General features: G+C 42.8%; 2 protein-coding genes across 3 annotated transcripts; both read left to right on the forward strand.

The window, feature by feature from the left end:
• Positions 1-678: 678 nt before the first annotated feature.
• Positions 679-3881, forward strand: LOC136531046 (ubiquitin-conjugating enzyme E2 36-like). The gene is made up of 8 exons (XM_066523760.1): positions 679-850; positions 971-998; positions 1086-1172; positions 2531-2589; positions 2988-3029; positions 3114-3187; positions 3414-3511; positions 3603-3881. The coding sequence occupies exons 1-8, from the start codon at positions 815-817 to the stop codon at positions 3638-3640; spliced, it is 462 nt and encodes a 153-aa protein (XP_066379857.1). The 5' UTR covers positions 679-814; the 3' UTR covers positions 3641-3881.
• Positions 3882-8112: 4231 nt separating this feature from the next.
• LOC136531047 (uncharacterized) lies at positions 8113-14519 on the forward strand. Of its 2 annotated transcripts, XM_066523761.1 has the most exons (12): positions 8148-8353; positions 8485-8670; positions 8804-8850; positions 9381-9446; positions 9542-9649; positions 10267-10333; positions 11057-11141; positions 12183-12343; positions 12653-12754; positions 13549-13768; positions 14071-14206; positions 14295-14519. In XM_066523761.1, exons 1-11 carry the CDS (start codon positions 8312-8314, stop codon positions 14202-14204), a joined length of 1218 nt encoding a protein of 405 aa, XP_066379858.1. In that variant the 5' UTR covers positions 8148-8311; the 3' UTR covers positions 14205-14206; positions 14295-14519. The 2 variants fall into 2 exon arrangements, with proteins under 2 accessions (XP_066379859.1, XP_066379858.1); XM_066523762.1 differs by having other exon boundaries at positions 8113-8353; positions 14071-14516.
• Positions 14520-16811: the final 2292 nt, after the last annotated feature.

The following is a 16811-nucleotide window of genomic DNA, read 5'->3' on the forward strand; positions in this document are numbered from 1 at the left end:
TCAAACAACAACAAATAGCACTTGTTTTTAGAGTATTCAAGGTTTTCATCGTAAATACAAGTCATATAAAGGCCTGTTTGTTTGGGCTTCCTAAGAGTTTTTTTACCTCAGCTTTTAGACCTTTCAAAAGCCAAAAGCTCATGAAAACCAAAATTCAGAAGCTCATTATAGCGAGCTTTTGGGCTTTTGGAGCTGTTTGTCTTCGGTGAAGTTTAAAAGTTAGTAGTCTAAAAGTGACCAAAAGTTCAAATAAACAGGGCCTAAGATTTGTTCCATGATAAACTTTTTAATGTCAATATCTGAAAGAAAAAATATACATTACCGATCCAAGACGGACATTTCTAGATTATGTAAAAACACTTTCATAATGTGTAGTTATTTTGATTTAAGAAAATACATTTTTTACAAATAGTGCTAGTCAAAATTCTTCTTTAGAAAAATTTGGTTAGAACCCAAGATGGACATGATGCGATTTTCGACTCAATCAATCATATATACTTTAACGCAGCATAATGCATGCCATCACTTTATGCCTTTCTTTTTATAAAAATAAAGTAACAACACTACCCTGAAAAAGGCACTGCGATTAATCACAATCGTTGAGGTAACGCGACAGGGCTGAGATAAAACCCAAGCAGAGAAGACCACTGCAGCAAAAACCGCGTCCGCGTACAATAGCGAGCGTCCAACCCACCACCGCTTCCCCCGTTCCCCACCCCGACCGACTGCTCCTCCTCCCCCGCGCCATCCTCAAGGCATCGCCGGCGCCGCAACTTCGTTGAGGAGGAAGCCCCCGCACCCCGGCCCCGATCCGATGGCCAACAGCAACCTCCCGCGGCGGATCATCAAGGTGCGCGCCCGATCTGATCACCTCTGAGCAGATCTCTCGGCCGCCGCCGATCCGATTCGTTGTGTCCTCGCTTGTTTTGTCTGACCTCTTTTTGGTTGCCATGTGGTTGGATCTGTGCAGGAGACGCAGCGGCTGCTCAGCGAGCCAGGTTTCGTCAAGTTTTTCGTTTTTTTCTGAGGGCCGAGTTTTCATTCTGTTAGTCAAATGGTTTGGTTTGGTTCGTTCGTCCGTGCAGCACCGGGGATCAGCGCGTCGCCCTCGGAGGAGAACATGCGCTACTTCAACGTTATGATCCTTGGGCCGGCGCAGTCGCCCTATGAAGGTGCGGGCTTCTGATTCGGATTTTTTTTTTATGCGCTGTTCGTGCTGCGTGGTGTAGAGACTAGAGTGGTAATATTGGAGTGCTTCTAGATATCGATAGTCGAGTCGAGACAATTCTTTTCAAAAGATGCCTCTGGAAATGGGAGAAATGCTGAAATGTTTGCTTTAGTTTATGTGCACATAGGTAAGCTTGTATTGTTTGGTTGGCTGGTGACTTTTGGCTTGTCAGTTTTAGTTTTTGGGCGATACTGTGGCTGATGAGTCTCAGCTTCTATTTGCAGCATTCTATTAGCTGCAGGTAATTTTAGTAATGTTTTGCACTAATATAGTATGCGGTGGTCATTACTAGCTTTGTTTTATGTGTGCTGTTTCTACATATTTGTGTGGGAAACAAAAGACATATTTTATTTCCTACTATAGATTATAGTTGTCTGTAGGCTGTAGCTATTTTTGATGAATAGGCAATAATATTATTTTGTTCCTTTCATGATCCCATAGTTCTTATCCATGTATGCTGTGATGATCTGATTTGTGTAAGTTGTAATTGTAATGTAACAGATTCACTGCTTATCTCTTTCTCGGAGGTAAGGACTATGGAAGTTACTAGTATGCACCTAGGACAACGGGTTAGTTGATGTCCATTCTAAAATGGTAGGGAATGACTGTAACGTACTAGTGGAAACCAGTTCATAAGATGGCAAGGGGAGACATGACGAGCCACCCCTTCCAGTCGCCTAGGCCTAGGCATGTGTAAGGCGAGGCAAGGTGATGCCATATGCCAGAGCATAACAAGGGGGCTCCTCTCTCTGCGCCTCTCGCTTCAGATGCGCTGCTGCTGCGGTGCTGCCCGCAACTTCTCCCTGCCTCTTCCCTTCCCTTTCCTTTCCTCCCTGCTCTAGGCCCTCAGATCGACCGCTGCGGCTGCCCCCTTTCAGATTGACTGCGTCGCAGCGGACTGGAGCAAGTTATGCGCTGACCATGTGCACTGTAGCCAACAGGGATGGCAGTGGCTTCAGGTTCTTTGTCTTGTTGGCCAGCTCACCTCCCGTTCTTCCTATCTTCTCCGTCCCTCCATCCATCTCTTTTGCTGATTTTTTTTGTCGTGAAGACCTGGATGCCCAGAAACGCAGCGTGTCTCATTGCCTAGGCGATGCCTTGAAAACCATGGTGGAACTCACTTTTACCTGGCTTAGTGGATTATTGTGTTTAGCTCATTATGTGCGTTATAGCAATCACCATAATTCTTTGCTTGTACTGGTGATATTTGTAACTGGAAAATTAATTTTTAGAGCATTTATTGGTTTCCTTGTAATCATACTTAGTTCCTGATAGTGTTACTTTCGCTTACTGATTGGTCAGGTGGAGTTTTTAAGCTTGAACTCTTTTTACCTGAGGAATATCCAATGGCTGCCCCAAAGGTAACTATAAAATTTGCTTATTGTCTATAACATTATTGTGCTCTATACTTTGTAAGCTAATCTTGTTTGTATTTTAACTTTGAGTAAAACTTCTCTTTTCCAAGTTGACTTGTGCTTTCTTTTGCATAGTTATTTGAATCGTCAAACAGCTTTGTATGATGTGTGGTATTAGTTTAACTACTTGTTTACCTGATTTTCTTCTGTTTGAACAATACAAACATATTTTGGCTGACTCAGATTTGTAGTATGTATTTGGATTAAGAATGTCATCTGTTAGAAGGGCTAACTATTTTCTGCCCCTTCTCTTTGGTGTCCATTGAAGTGTTAAGACCTAGTCAAATACACTGTTCTATTGTGTATAATCTCAGTGGACACTTATTTAGCTTGTGCTGTTGCAGGTTAGGTTTCTGACCAAGATTTATCATCCCAACATTGACAAGGTAGCATGCATATAGCATATTCCTTTGTAGTGCCCAGTTTCCTTCCTATGAATTGTTATTCAGCAGAGGACTTTACTGTTGCAGCTTGGTAGGATATGCCTCGACATTCTCAAGGACAAATGGAGCCCAGCACTTCAGATTCGAACGGTTCTTTTGAGGTCTCTATATCTGTCTCTGAGTGTCAGTGTACCGTACTTTATGTTTTTGCCTACAAAAACATTGTTTCTTCTTTTTTAACCTAATAAACCAAATGTGCCAAGGGGAGTTGTTTCTCTTTTGTTCTTGTGCAGCACCAAAATATGACTTTATGAACGATGTTCAGTTTCTATGCCTTTTGTACCCACGGACATGCTAGCTATTCCTTGACATTGTTCTGGCTTTCAGTATACAGGCTCTCCTGAGTGCGCCAAATCCAGATGACCCTCTTTCCGATAACATTGCAAAGCACTGGAAAGCCAATGAGGTAGAAGCTGTTGAAACAGGTAAATTGAAGTTGACAAATCAGTCAATGTTGTCACTTCTGGCCTCCGATTTTCCTATAGCTTACAATGAGAGATTTCATGTCATTTGCAGCCAAGGAGTGGACTCGCCTGTATGCGAGCGGTGCATGAGAACCTGGTTCTGTTCTTGATGTAATAACCCGTCATACTTCAGTCCTAATCTATTGCCATTTGCTTGATAAAAACAGACTGGAGATATTTGCCATGGAAGGAAGTCTCTAAATGACTACCACTCTGAATTGTTTGGTTGTACACCTGTGGTCGGTTCCCTTTACCTTTGGGCACCTTTGACTAATCAGTATCTGTGGTAGAACTTGCTGTTACTCTAATATATCTGTTACTTCATGTAGAAGAGTTTCTCAACTGTCCATAGTGTTGAAACTGAGGCTGGTTAGCTTGGTTGCACTTTTGCTGTACCTTGTTCTTTGCCTGTCGATTGCCGTCTGAGAATGCGAATTGCTGAAGCTATATAGTCGCACCTGGTCACCTTTGCTGCGAGCTGCTTTCCTATAAGTGGTTTGTTTTATCACAGTACTTCGTCTGCTTTACTTGGATTTGTTTTATAATACATTTTTTAGTCATAATCAGGTGTAATACGAAAATCCATAAATATTATCCTCCAGTTATACACTGGATAATAATCTAGAGTTCTTTTTTTTTTTTGCGAACAAATAATCTAGAGTATTGTGGCTTGGTGGGTTGTGTTTTTATGTTGAAACAACCAATACATTCGGCGTATTTGGTTTGGCGAACGAGTCGACGCGGAATGATCTGATCCAAAGTCCGAACCTAGCCGCAGCGTTTGGATTGACTCATGGATTGAAGTCGTCCGTCGCCAGGCCATTCTGCCTCGTCCAACGAAGACGCTAATATCTCGGACGAGTTCGTTCCTCTGAAAACCACCGGATGGCCCGATTTCTTTCAATGCGGCACCATTCCATTCCGGATCGATTCGATCTCCAAACCAAACACGCCCTGGCTTGTTTTGTTAGTGACGTAGAAAAGCTGCATGGCCAGGCAGACCTCCTGGGGCAAGTTTTGTTGTCTGGCTAGGCAAGGGCTGGACAGGTCTTAAAACAGACAGGATATTGCCCCTCCTTCCATGGCTACCAATTTGCAGGAGGAGCCTAGGAGGGGCTCCATGCATAAGTAGCAGTAGCGGAGCTAGCTCAAGCTCATCACACCTCAGTGCTAGATCCACCTCTGTGGTCAAGGTCTAATTAATCATGGCGGCAGCTAGCTCAAGCTCACCACACCTCAGTGCTAGATTTGGTAAGGTCTAATTAATCATGGCGGCGTAGTTAGATGGCATGACCAACAAGCCGATCTAAACTAAAGGCATGTTTGGATCTATTAGCACTAAAAATTAGCAGATAAAAATAGTAATAATGGATCCAAACAGACATACTAATAACCTGCTAATTATTAGCTGCAGGGTTGCTAGCTATTAGTTTCATTAGCAGATTTATAGTTGCTAATAGGTGCTAATAGTTTATATATACCTTCAATCCACTATCCAACTATCTCCCCTAAAAAAATTTATTAACAGCTATTAGCAGTTGGATCAAACACTCTCCCACTAAAAATTAGCTAATAAATCCAAACAGTCCCTAACAATGGTATGTGACGTTAACGTTAAAATAGATGTAAAAAAAGGTATGACTGAACTTTTAGAATCACGAAAGACATCGCTCTCTGTCTCTTTATCAAATAGGGAATTATGGTCACTTATAGTAGTTGAAGTAATTCATCCTGTACATGATCCGGTTAAACCGGTTTGTGGTTAAAACCCAGTCCAATCCGTGAAAGAGGCTATGCTTCCGATTTGGTACCCGTGGTTCACGGTTTAACCCGAGGCAGAAAAAAATACCCACCTTCCCCTCGCGACTCCATCCCAATCGCCCGCTCCCGCACAGTCCGCCGCGCGCCGCCGAGCTCAGCTTCAGCAATGGCGTGGTCCGCACGCTCTGTGGCCAATTCCTTCCTTGCCATGGGCCGTCCGCACCAAGTCTGCGGCGTTCGCCTTTGGGCCGTCCGCACGCAGTCCGCGGCTCCGCGCCGGATGCAGCGACGGCGCTTACACAGGACGACTTAGAGAGAGGCTTGCAGCGGTGCGCTACGTTGAGCAGGTGCAGGCCTGGATGGTGCTTGGTCTTGAGACCAGGTCCACGGCTGCCCTCCCGTCGCCCAGATCGGCGTGCTCCCTGGCCCATAGTCACAAAGTTTTGGGGTCGATGAGGTCGAGGTACGGGGTCACGGAACTGTGAGGTACGGAGTCATGGAACGTGGCTACTTGCGAGAGATTTTTACACTTCGGTCGAAAATGAACCGTGAACCCGGTCGAGGGTCGAAGGTGGCGAACCCGTTTTATGTGACTATGCCCTGGCCACCTGGGCGCGGATCTCGCCGAGATCTCAGTGGCAGCGGCGCCATGTCCTCGACCACAACGCAGGTCGCTCCCGGCGGCTGGGGCTCGGTGGTAAGTTGCCAGAGTGCGAAGAAGGAAGCGGCCGCGGCCAAGATGCAGAAGAGAGCAACGCAGTAGCACGGCCGGCCACACCTCGCCTGCCCGACGGGTTGAGCGGTCTGGAACCCGATGCAGACCAGCTTGGATGTGCCCTCCAAGTACGGGTTACCATGGGTCGGTTTACGGGTTGGTCCGGTCTCCGGACCATGTATAGGGTTAGAAGTAATTAATCAAGGCGGCGCGGTCAGATGCCACAGCCAATAAGCCGATCTAAACTAACAACAGTGTCATGTGGGATACTAACGTTGAAATAGATATGAAAAAGGTAGGATTGAAATTTTAGAATCACGAAAAAGCATCGTTGTCTCTTTGATATCAAATAGGGAATTGTTGCCACTTATAATAGGGCCTTGTTTAGATGCCACCAAAATTCCAAGTTTTTTCACTCTCTCTCTATCACATCAATTTTTAGCCGCTTGCATGGAGTATTAAATGTAGGTAAAAAAATAACTAATTACACAGTTTAGTTGGAAATTACGAGATGAATCTTTTGAGCCTAGTTGGTCCACGATTGGACAATATTTGTCAAATAAGACGAAAATGGTACTATTCATCGGTTTGAAATTTTTTCAGCATCTAAATGAGGCCTAGTTAAAAGTAACAACCGTGGCTCCCTTTGATATCAAATAGGGAATTGTGGCCAACAACCGTGGCTCCATTCGCTGCAAATGACGTTTCTTCAGTAACATGTGAGAGGAAGCTGTAAAAAATTCCTTTCGAACGGACCTATGGAACACAAAAGTTAAGATAGATACAAAAAAAGTACAATTAAATTTCTAGAATCACAAAAGAGAAAAGACACCGCTCTCTCTCTCTCTCTTGATATCAAAGCAGGAAATTGTCTCGTAGTACTCACGAGCAGTATTCTCTATTCTGCGCTACTGTAGAAATAACAGGACAAACGGCAGGTGACGACTCTTGTCATGGACGCCTTCATTTCTTATCGATTGTTCGCGGACATGTCGACCGTCGATATATCTGTGTTAGTGTGATCACTGTCACAGTGTCACTATTCATGATACAGAAGCCCAATATAGCACGGGTCGATCTCTATTCTGGAGCCCCTGAACCAATCAAAGATGTTTGATAGGTTTGGCTCCTGCATCAATTCCGTTGTCTACTCATGGTGGCCTAGGTGCCGTCTTTACTGGCCCTGTTTTGATGTGAGTTTTGTGACGCGTGCTGCGGTAGCAGGAATTATAGGGTCTATTTGGTTGGTGATATATTTTATTCTATCAAACCTTCCACAAACTATGACTACAATATAAAAATTGGTGAGTAAAATTGAAGCTACATTTGTGATAAAGTTTGACAAGAAAATAAGTTTATAACGTGTGAAATATGATGTTAAGAAAGTGTGGCACATCGTATTTGTGGCAGCGAACAAAACTAAAATAACTAGGCATAACTAACTTGTGGCATTGTGGTCACGAACCAAACAAATCCATAGATTTCTCTGTGATATTACATCGTTGTTTCTAGTTCAATCAGCACCTTTGTGTGGAAGCGGTGGCCAAAAAAAATCGTATGTATCGCGAACAGTTTGACGGAATTGTCTTGATGAGCCAAAGCTATAATCTAATTTTATAATTTGTTTGGAACCTAATAATTTCACAGTAATTGCATAAAAATTTTATAGAAATCAACTCAGTTTTATAGAAAACTACAGGAACATGAAAACATTTTCCAGCTCAATACACGATCTTGTGTTGTTCGTTTTGCTGAAAAATGTTCGCTGATTGGATGGGAGGAAAAGCGACGGTACTACTCTTAACACGAAAAGGGCCAATGGCATCTAAACAGAAGCACTGTTGCTGAGGCGTCGTCGGACGTGGCGACAACGCACACGGAAATCTGCAGTCAGCGAGTCCGCGGTGAAAAGAGGGCCATCCTACAAACCTACGGCTCTTGCACAAATTCCCACTGGCAGATGGGCCAGAACCGCGAATTCGCGCTCTGGTCGCCCACTGTCAGTGAGAGCGGCGCGGTCACAGAGAAACTGAGCCCCGTCCCCGCGTCCTCCCGGGGAAAGACCAGCGCGGCAGCGCAGATTCCATCGACGCCCCGCTGTCCCGGCCGCTTGTCTGTTGTTTATTCTTCCGTCAGCCCCACCGCACCCGGCGCCTCCACGGCTCCACCCAGCTGCTGCTTCCGGAGAGCTCGCGTCGCGCGTGCGTGCGTGCGTGGGTGCGCGCGGCGGCGAAGCAGCAGTACCGCACCGCCCTTCTTCCCCCACGCGTTGCGCGCGCGTCTCGATGGCCGACGGCGAGCCTTCCCTCACCCGCTGGAGCTTCGAGGTGACTGGCTGGCTGACCTCTGCCTCTGCGTGCGCTCTCCCTTTACTCCTCCCCCCTCGCGTCAGTACCGCTCCTTCCCCCAGCATGTGCCTGAGATATCGTGGCGCGATCGGTTGGCCTCCCCCCCGCAGGATTTCGTGGTGTACTACGAGACGCGCCTCGGCATCCGGCGCGAGGCCACCGGCGATGATGGCGACGACCGCGACGAGGGTCCAACGCCGCGCGGCGGATCCGACCATGCGGCCAGCCACCGCCCCGCCGCTGCCCGCGCCAACGGCGGCGCGGACCTCGCCGTCTTCGAGCAGTTCGAGCGGATGGTGCGTTGGGTCATCTGTGCCTGGTGTCTTCGGATACCGTCGCTGAGCTGTTGTTGCATTGGTTGGTGATGGTTTTAGTTTGCCGTCTTGGAGAATCATGTAATTATTTGCTTCCCCTGGTTTTGGTTCGCAGGAGAGGAAGGTGGAGATACGCAATGGGGCTATAGAGGATGGTCCACCGTAAGACCTGCTGCTCTGCTTACTTGGGTGTACATCAGAAAGAGTTTGACTACACAATTTTTTTTATGCGAACCACTGAAATTACGCTCTAAAGTTAGCTAATTCCATCTGTTACTCTGTTCATCAATTAGTAACTACTAGTTAGTGTGGCCAAATTTACTTGAAACTGCACTGTAGTGTTTGTTTGAAAGCCTTCATTCTACTTCCATTGACTGAATTCCAGAAATAGCAGGTTTCTATTAAGAGTTTAAGATAGAGATGCTCCTAGACTTTTATGCTCTGCATGTTGACCAGCATGCTCCATGTGGCTTACATGATGAAACCTGATGCAATCTTGTGCCTGATTTTGGACTTCAAATATACGTGCTCAAGCACGTTCTCGAAAAAATCTGGATCCAATCGTTAATTTTTAAGCATTGCTGTATTATTTTCTTTGGGAAACATAACCTTCGAAGACCATGTATTTCACTTGCCATGCAAATGTATTTTCCCTTTTATGGACCTGTGGTAACAGGTTATGGTGGTTGCAGGCAGAAACCTCTACTTCCTTCATTTGAATCTGCAGAAACGCTCAACTTAGCTGAGGCATTGTTGAGGTAAATCTTTCAAAAATCTGTGCATGACATCACTCATGCGGCACTAATTTATTTTGGACTGTTGTTACTATAGCTTCCTTGTCCAATGCCTACAGGGATATAATTCGTGGGAGTCCAGATGTTAAATGGGAAAGCATAAAAGGTCTGGACAATGCAAAGCGTCTTCTCAAAGAAGCAGTTGTCATGCCCATTAAATATCCCAAGTAGGCTTACTTCTCAGTGAAATATATTGTATGTTATATGTGTACAACCTAGAAAATCTTTAATAAAATTAAAGATTTATACATCTTGCAGTACCAATTAGATGTTTTTTTCATTTGAACATTGTTTTAATAACTTTAGCAGCAAAGTTAAAGAAAACACATGTTTATAGATACTTTCTTAACATATTCTTTACATGTTATTTGTATCTGTATACGTTTATGATATGGATGACGTACAAGGTTTGTTTAATCAATTTGTGATGCATGGCTTTTCACATTGGCTTCCATTTCTATTGATTTAAAAGGCGAACTCTATCAACCATTGTTTTGCAGTTAGGTAATTAGTTAGTTATTTACCTACTTCAACATTTTTATTACTGGAAGCTACATTCATATTTTATAGAGTACCTGTTTTAACCATCCAACAGTAATATTCACTCTGACTGATTTTGAAAGGAGTCTTTATTGCAAAGGTCTAAAGGACAGATGTAAAATTTGTATTAGTCAAGGTCTTAAGGATTTCTTTTGTACAATCAACTTTTTTCAATCATGCGTTGTCCAGTTGGATACTTTCGTCTCTGCTGACTAATTACTTGCTTCTTGTGTTTCAATCCCAGATACTTCACTGGTCTATTATCACCTTGGAAAGGCATATTACTATTTGGTCCACCTGGAACAGGAAAGGTTTGCACTTCCAAAAATCATTTGCATTTTTTGTCTCGTTTTTGAACCATATATGATATTCCTGTTGTTTTTAGTTCTTTATGTATATTTATATTTTGCTAGGGCAGCTATATTTTGCTAAGTGATACTTTTGCAGGTCCATATTGCTCTCAAGCTAATTCCCCCTATTTAAAACAAATAATACTATTGACTTTTCATCATGGAACTTTAGTAGTTGTGCAAATAATCCAAATATCTGGCATGGTATAATTGAATTACCAAGTTACAGCATTTCGTTGGAGTGTACTTGTTACTCTTTCTTTAATGAAATGATTTGAAGCTGTCCTCTATTCGAGAAAAGAACAGTTCTTTGGAATGTTCTACTCTCTACTGCGGTTTGGCTAAGCATATAACTATCAAAGATAATAGAGAATTGGCTGCTCTATTTTGGTGTCTAAGGATCAAGCTCCGTAACACGTGGAATTGTTACCTGAAAAAGTTGCAGTTGATCTGTTTCTTTTCTCAGTATTTCTTTTGTCTTTAGTTGTACTGAATCATTTAAAAAAAGGATAATGTCACTTGTTAACGTCAATAGTCAATACTGGTTTGTTTTGCTTGTTTCCTCATATCCTGCATATTTCTGCCAGTATGTATGGCTGTTAGTTGTGATGCTATATCCAGGCTCTGCCAATTGCCGATCATCTTCGAGTGCAACTGTTATAACCTCAGCATATTTCATTTCAGACAATGCTAGCCAAAGCTGTGGCTACCGAGTGCAAAACGACCTTTTTCAATATTTCTGCCTCATCAATTGTGAGCAAGTGGCGTGGTATGTCACTGTCTTCTATGTGTTTCTTGACATGTTTTTGCTGGTTCATGAGCATGCATCAATTTATATGTTCCATATTGGCAGTATGAGCTAATGCATTTCTTTTATTGCTCCATTTATTGCTGCAAATTTGCTATAAGATGTAATATTTTTGCCTGCTCTATAGAGATTTCCTTGATAGAAGTATTTAGGTCTGCTCAAAGCTACATAACTGTGGAAATTTGATCCTTCCACGAAATTTAACACTTGTTCTGTGCATAACTACGGAGCTTAAAGATGAACATAAATTGTAACTGGACTCAGTTTGCCTCAACATTACTTCAATATGCAACCAAGGGGGACCAGAAGATGGATGACTCTTGCTATGTTTCCCTTTCTATCTTGTTTGTATATTCCCCTGCCGCATACATGCAATGCAGCAAGGCTTAGGGCCTCCTATGCTGCCCACTTGAGAGCTGTTCTTTGTTATCATAGTGTAACTTCTCAAAGCTGCTGACCTGTAGCTCTTTGCCTTCAAATAATCATGTTATGTTCCCTGGCATGTATTTACATCATCTTCTGCTACCTATTGTTATCTCTTTTGTGGACATTGTTGCACAAACTTCATAGTTGCATCACAATCTACCATTCTAGTATCCCCTGAACCTCTGGTGTTAACACTACCTGCCATATAGCTGATGGCCAACTGCTTACTAATTGATTGCATGAAGTGCAGATGGCCAAGTGCTTACTAATTGATTGCATGAAGTGCAGCACACACACTCCTTAATCTTCATGATATGATTACTTTATGCTTTCTATGTGGGGTGTGTTTGCTTCAACTTAAAGTGGCTGTACTAGTTTTGGAAACAGTATTCATCATTTTACAAGCTGCAGCGCGGCTGCAGCACAACTAACTTGTACAACAAAATATATAATTGAACTTTTGCATCTAGAGCAAACTTGTAGCCTCAAATACACGTAGCCTTATTGCACACAGTGTTCATTCCTGACCTCACTCCCAGAAAGGTTTTGCTTATTCTAATAGTCCGAGTGATGCAGGTGACTCGGAGAAACTAGTGAAAGTGTTATTCGAGCTTGCAAGGCATCATGCACCATCTACCATTTTCCTTGATGAGATTGATGCTATCATTAGTCAACGTGGTGAAGCTCGTAGTGAACATGAAGCTAGCCGGCGATTGAAAACTGAGCTATTAATACAGGTAGCTTTCTTGGGTTGTACAAAGCCTAAAGTATAATCAGTTATCTTCCATTGAGAACTTTGAGCTTCTCAACCACAAATTGGTTGCAATCATAACTTTTTGGAAACTACAAAATCTGGGAAATAAGGACATTATACCTAACTACACGGGGATCAGCAAGCATCTCAAGCTTTCCAAACTTGACATGCAAAATATCATTGGCTTTCTTAACTTCTTTGAACTGATCACAAACTAGTCTTCAGTTTTGGGAACAGGCTATTGTCTCTACGGTATTGGTTATTTCATAACATTTTGATTTTGTTGGTGCAGATGGATGGGTTGACTAAGACAGATGAGCTTGTTTTTGTTCTAGCAGCAACAAATTTACCATGGGAGTTGGATGCAGCAATGCTGCGTCGGCTGGAGAAGCGTGTATCCTTTTCTAAATAATCTTGTGTTTCAAATAGTTGATTTACAAATTTCATACATATTACCACATTTTTCTATAATTTTCTGAATGTGTGATTTCTATTTGATTTCTTATTTGGTAGTGAACTGCAAGAGTCAGGTGCGGTAGCAAGCCTCATTTTCTTTTCTGTTTTAGAAATCTTGCCTTGTCTGACAAGCCTTCATGGCAGACCATCGTGAACTTTCAGTATACAAACCATTGGCATAATTGTACAGGGCCCTCTTTATCATTTTGTAATCTAAAATCAGCGGTCTGATCTTTACTCCTTTCCAATTATTCAGTTATCTTTACAACTTCCGGCACAAGTGATTCTTTTGGCACCATTCTAAATAATGTTTGGTCAATATCTAGAAAATTTATAGCACTCAGCAGCCTCCAGAATGCTTATGTCAAAGTTCAAGTTGCATGAGAATGCATTAGTGTGGTGGTTGGGCACCCAGTTGGGGTGCCAGCCAACCAGGGCTAGAACCCAAGGTGTCACAAAAAAGGGCCCTTCGCTGTGTAACTGCTTCCAGAGATATATGTGATTGTGTCCTGGGCAGCCAGCCTTCGGGGCCTTTTTGTCGACCCTGTGGTTGAGGTTTCTCCTTAATGCAGTGCCTCAGGGAGGTCTTTCCCCCAAGGGATTGATTTTTTTTATAAAAAAAAAAGCTTGTCACATTTTTTTAGAAAAGAGAACATCTCTGTTTTTTTAATCGAAAGCTCAAGTCTCATGACAAATCTGAACGAACTTTTTTTCCCATAACTTGTCAATCAGATTCTTGTTCCATTGCCAGAGCCAGATGCTAGACACGCTATCTTTGAAGAGCTCCTGCCATCTACACCTGGCACAATGGAGATTCCCTATGATGTTCTTGTGGAAAAAACTGAAGGATATTCTGGCTCTGATATTCGCCTTGTATGCAAGGAAGCAGCAATGCAGCCCCTAAGACGGTTAATGTCAGTTCTTGAACGCAGGCAAGAGGTCCCTGAGGATGGTATGTGACTTGTTCGTAACTAGTAATCTCTTCTTTTCAGCAATTCTGTTCTTGTGAACAGGAACAAATGACTACTTGCTACTTTATTGCTCTTTGTTGTCAACTTCTCTTCAATTTCTTGGAAAATCTTACTTGTATGTTGGGTTGCAGTGCTTGCAGAATAGAAAATAAGTAGTGCCACAGATAAAAAAACCAAATTTGTACTATGATAGTACCTTTCAATGCATGTTAATTAAAAAGTGTTACTCTTTCTATTTGGAGTCGGTTAGTCTTTAGAGCTTTTTCTGTGGGACATGTTGCAGAGTTGCCTGAAGTTGGTCCAGTAACTACAGAAGATATTGAACTTGCTTTGAGGAATACAAGACCGTCTGCTCATCTTCATGTACATAGATATGAAAAGTTCAACCAAGATTATGGCAGTCATGTCCATGGCTAAAGGTGAACTGTATGACCAAGAGTATCCGTGTCTTTGTTTTCTGAGGTGTTCTTTGAACTACTCCCTAAGCATCTGTAACATTCCTTTCAGGGCAGAAGCCTGTTGTAAGGTTTAATTTGTATGCTCATGCGTGGGCCAATAGATCAATACTGAAATCATCATGTTGATCCTTGTATGTTGTAGATTATCATTCATTTGATGAGTAATAAGCTCTTTTGGTAGCTCAGTCTCACCTGGATAAGGAGAAACTAGTATTTTCCCAGCATTTGGCTCGATTTATCTATTCCTCTGGTGTCATCTTATGTTTTGTCAGACAGTTTTTGAGTTTCTTCCAGCGAGCAGCATGAACCTGTGTGTACTTAGAAGAGTCAATCCAATTTGTTTTCGTGACACTGATGTATTTTTAGTAGCACTACCAGAAACCCAGAATAGTGGGTCAGATTTGTTGTTCAGTTTACTTCCGTGCATACACTTTTCTGTTCAGTGCACCAGAAACCCAGTATGACTGTACCTAGTAGTATAGAAAAATGGGCTAATGCATGGTAAATTATGGTTTATTTGCTTTCTAGTCTGGATTGATCAGCATGTAGTGGCTCACAACCTTCTTCCCATGAAGGTCTGCGCTTCTTTTGCCATTCGTTCTCTTGGTGGATTTGAGCTTTCAGCTGCACAACATAGACATCATACACAGTGGCGGACCACGCTCAAAGTTATTGGTGGGGCAGACACACAACATAACGATATAATGGTATAAAAATAGACCACATATGCCATAACGTATTTGAGTATAAATCACAAGAATCAAAAGTACATGCACATTTTAAATGAACGACATATCTAAAAAGTACATACACATTTTACATGCAAAAAGCGTGGGTAACTTTTTTTTTTTCATGGTAACATTTGGGTCTTTTTACTTGAAAATAACCTTCGCAATTTTTTTGTCTATTCATTGACTGTAGTTGTCCTCTCCCCATGAGCTACATGATCAATCAATTTCTTAGTTCATTCAGAGATCCTGACGAGGCTAAATAAATGTTGCTTTCAATTTTCTCCGTGTAAGCACCATTCCTCGATAAAACCACCGTCCAAGTTTTTCAAATGTTCCATTCCTCGGCTATTTTGTAAATTTAAAAAAATTTATGATCCTATACCTTCTCTTATGGATTCAGTTGGCTCTTTTTTGCCATCAAACATCACCAAATTCATCACGATGCCGCTCATGTGTTGTGAAGCCATTTCTGCCTAAAGTAGCTGCTAACTGGCCTGTGCCAAAAAAAAATGTATGGAACATTCATTGACACCAGTGAGCTGTTGGTCTCATGCCTGCTACTCATGCCACTCTAACACACTGCTATTACCAGTTAGCTGTGGACACACGTTCGTTTTCGCTTGTGACCGCCTCGCATTCCCTCCACGTGAAGCTCCGTTATCCTTTCCTAAGAGCATCAGTGCTATCCAAAATAGACCCTCTGTTTGCCTAGGTAGCAACGCATTCTAATAATATAATATTTATATTTTTTTTATGTTTTCTTCAACACTGACATGTGAGACCCATATATCATCCTCTCTCTCCTGTGGCGCTCGCGCTGCCCCCACTCCCCAACTCATGGCGTGGCCATCGCTCGGCCAGACATGCTGGCGGGGCAGACACGCACCTCACAAGAGCGTTCCATGCAACAACATCAAAACCGATACACTGCCACGAGTGCATCACCTTGCAGTGTCGATTTCATCTCAACCCAATTTTCATGACATGATCTCACACGTTGATGAAGACATTACTGATTTATGAGTAGAACAAGAGAGTACAATGAGTGGGTAGAACCGCAAACTGGCCACGCAATTATTGTGTGGGCACATAGCTAGGCCTCGTTTAGGTTGCGAAAAAATTTCAACCCGATGAATAGTACCACTTTCGTCTTATTTGGCAAATATTGTCCAATCATGGACCAACTAGGCTCAAAAGATTCATCTCGTGATTTCCAACTAAACTGTGTAATTAGCTTTTTTTTACCTACATTTAATACTCTATGCAAGCGGCTAAAAATTGATGTGATGGAGAGAGTGAAAAAACTTAGAATTTGAATGGTATCTAAACACGGCCCTAGCTGATGTGAGATCTCATCGTGATCTATCTAAAAGGAAAAATTGACATGACAACGAAAGCATACAGTTGCGGTGTACGTGCATGTACCACTAGCCATAAGTGAGAAGCCCTGAGTGGTCCTGTCCCTGCCCTGCTTGGTCGTACCACGGAAGATCGCACTAACGCTGGTCAAAGCAGCTTGGTTACGAAGGTTCGTCGTGATCTAACAACCGTATCGGGCGTCATCGAGTCCCCACATCTACAAAATCCAACTTGGGAAGGCTTTACTCAGAGTTCATTTGATCAGAGGATGAGCTTACTTTATTTGAAGCGAAGCGCAACATGAACTCCTACTCATGTAGGCATACCGCATACGGTGCTCGCAAAACGGTATCCCTTTGATGCGGCGACCAATCTAGCATCGGGTCTGTGCGTCATACGCAGACTCGATCTTCTGGAGCACCCCTGAGACCGTGTGAGACGTAGACGATGACGATGACGCGGCGGCAACTTGAACT

Source organism: Miscanthus floridulus, unplaced genomic scaffold (genome assembly GCF_019320115.1).
Source record: "Miscanthus floridulus cultivar M001 unplaced genomic scaffold, ASM1932011v1 fs_266_8_9, whole genome shotgun sequence".
Lineage (NCBI taxonomy): Eukaryota > Viridiplantae > Streptophyta > Magnoliopsida > Poales > Poaceae > Miscanthus > Miscanthus floridulus.

Bases quoted from the DNA above. Each gene is read 5' to 3' on its own strand.
- LOC136531046 (XM_066523760.1), top strand. From the start codon at position 815: ATGGCCAACAGCAACCTCCCGCGGCGGATCATCAAG. The intron at 851-970 runs GTGCGCGCCCGA...GGATCTGTGCAG, and splicing joins TCCCGCGGCGGATCATCAAG to GAGACGCAGCGGCTGCTCAG. The intron at 3,030-3,113 runs GTAGCATGCATA...TTACTGTTGCAG, and splicing joins ATCATCCCAACATTGACAAG to CTTGGTAGGATATGCCTCGA.
- LOC136531047 (XM_066523762.1), top strand. From the start codon at position 8,312: ATGGCCGACGGCGAGCCTTCCCTCACCCGCTGGAGCTTCGAG. The intron at 8,354-8,484 runs GTGACTGGCTGG...TCCCCCCCGCAG, and splicing joins TCACCCGCTGGAGCTTCGAG to GATTTCGTGGTGTACTACGA. The intron at 9,650-10,266 runs GTAGGCTTACTT...TTTCAATCCCAG, and splicing joins ATGCCCATTAAATATCCCAA to ATACTTCACTGGTCTATTAT.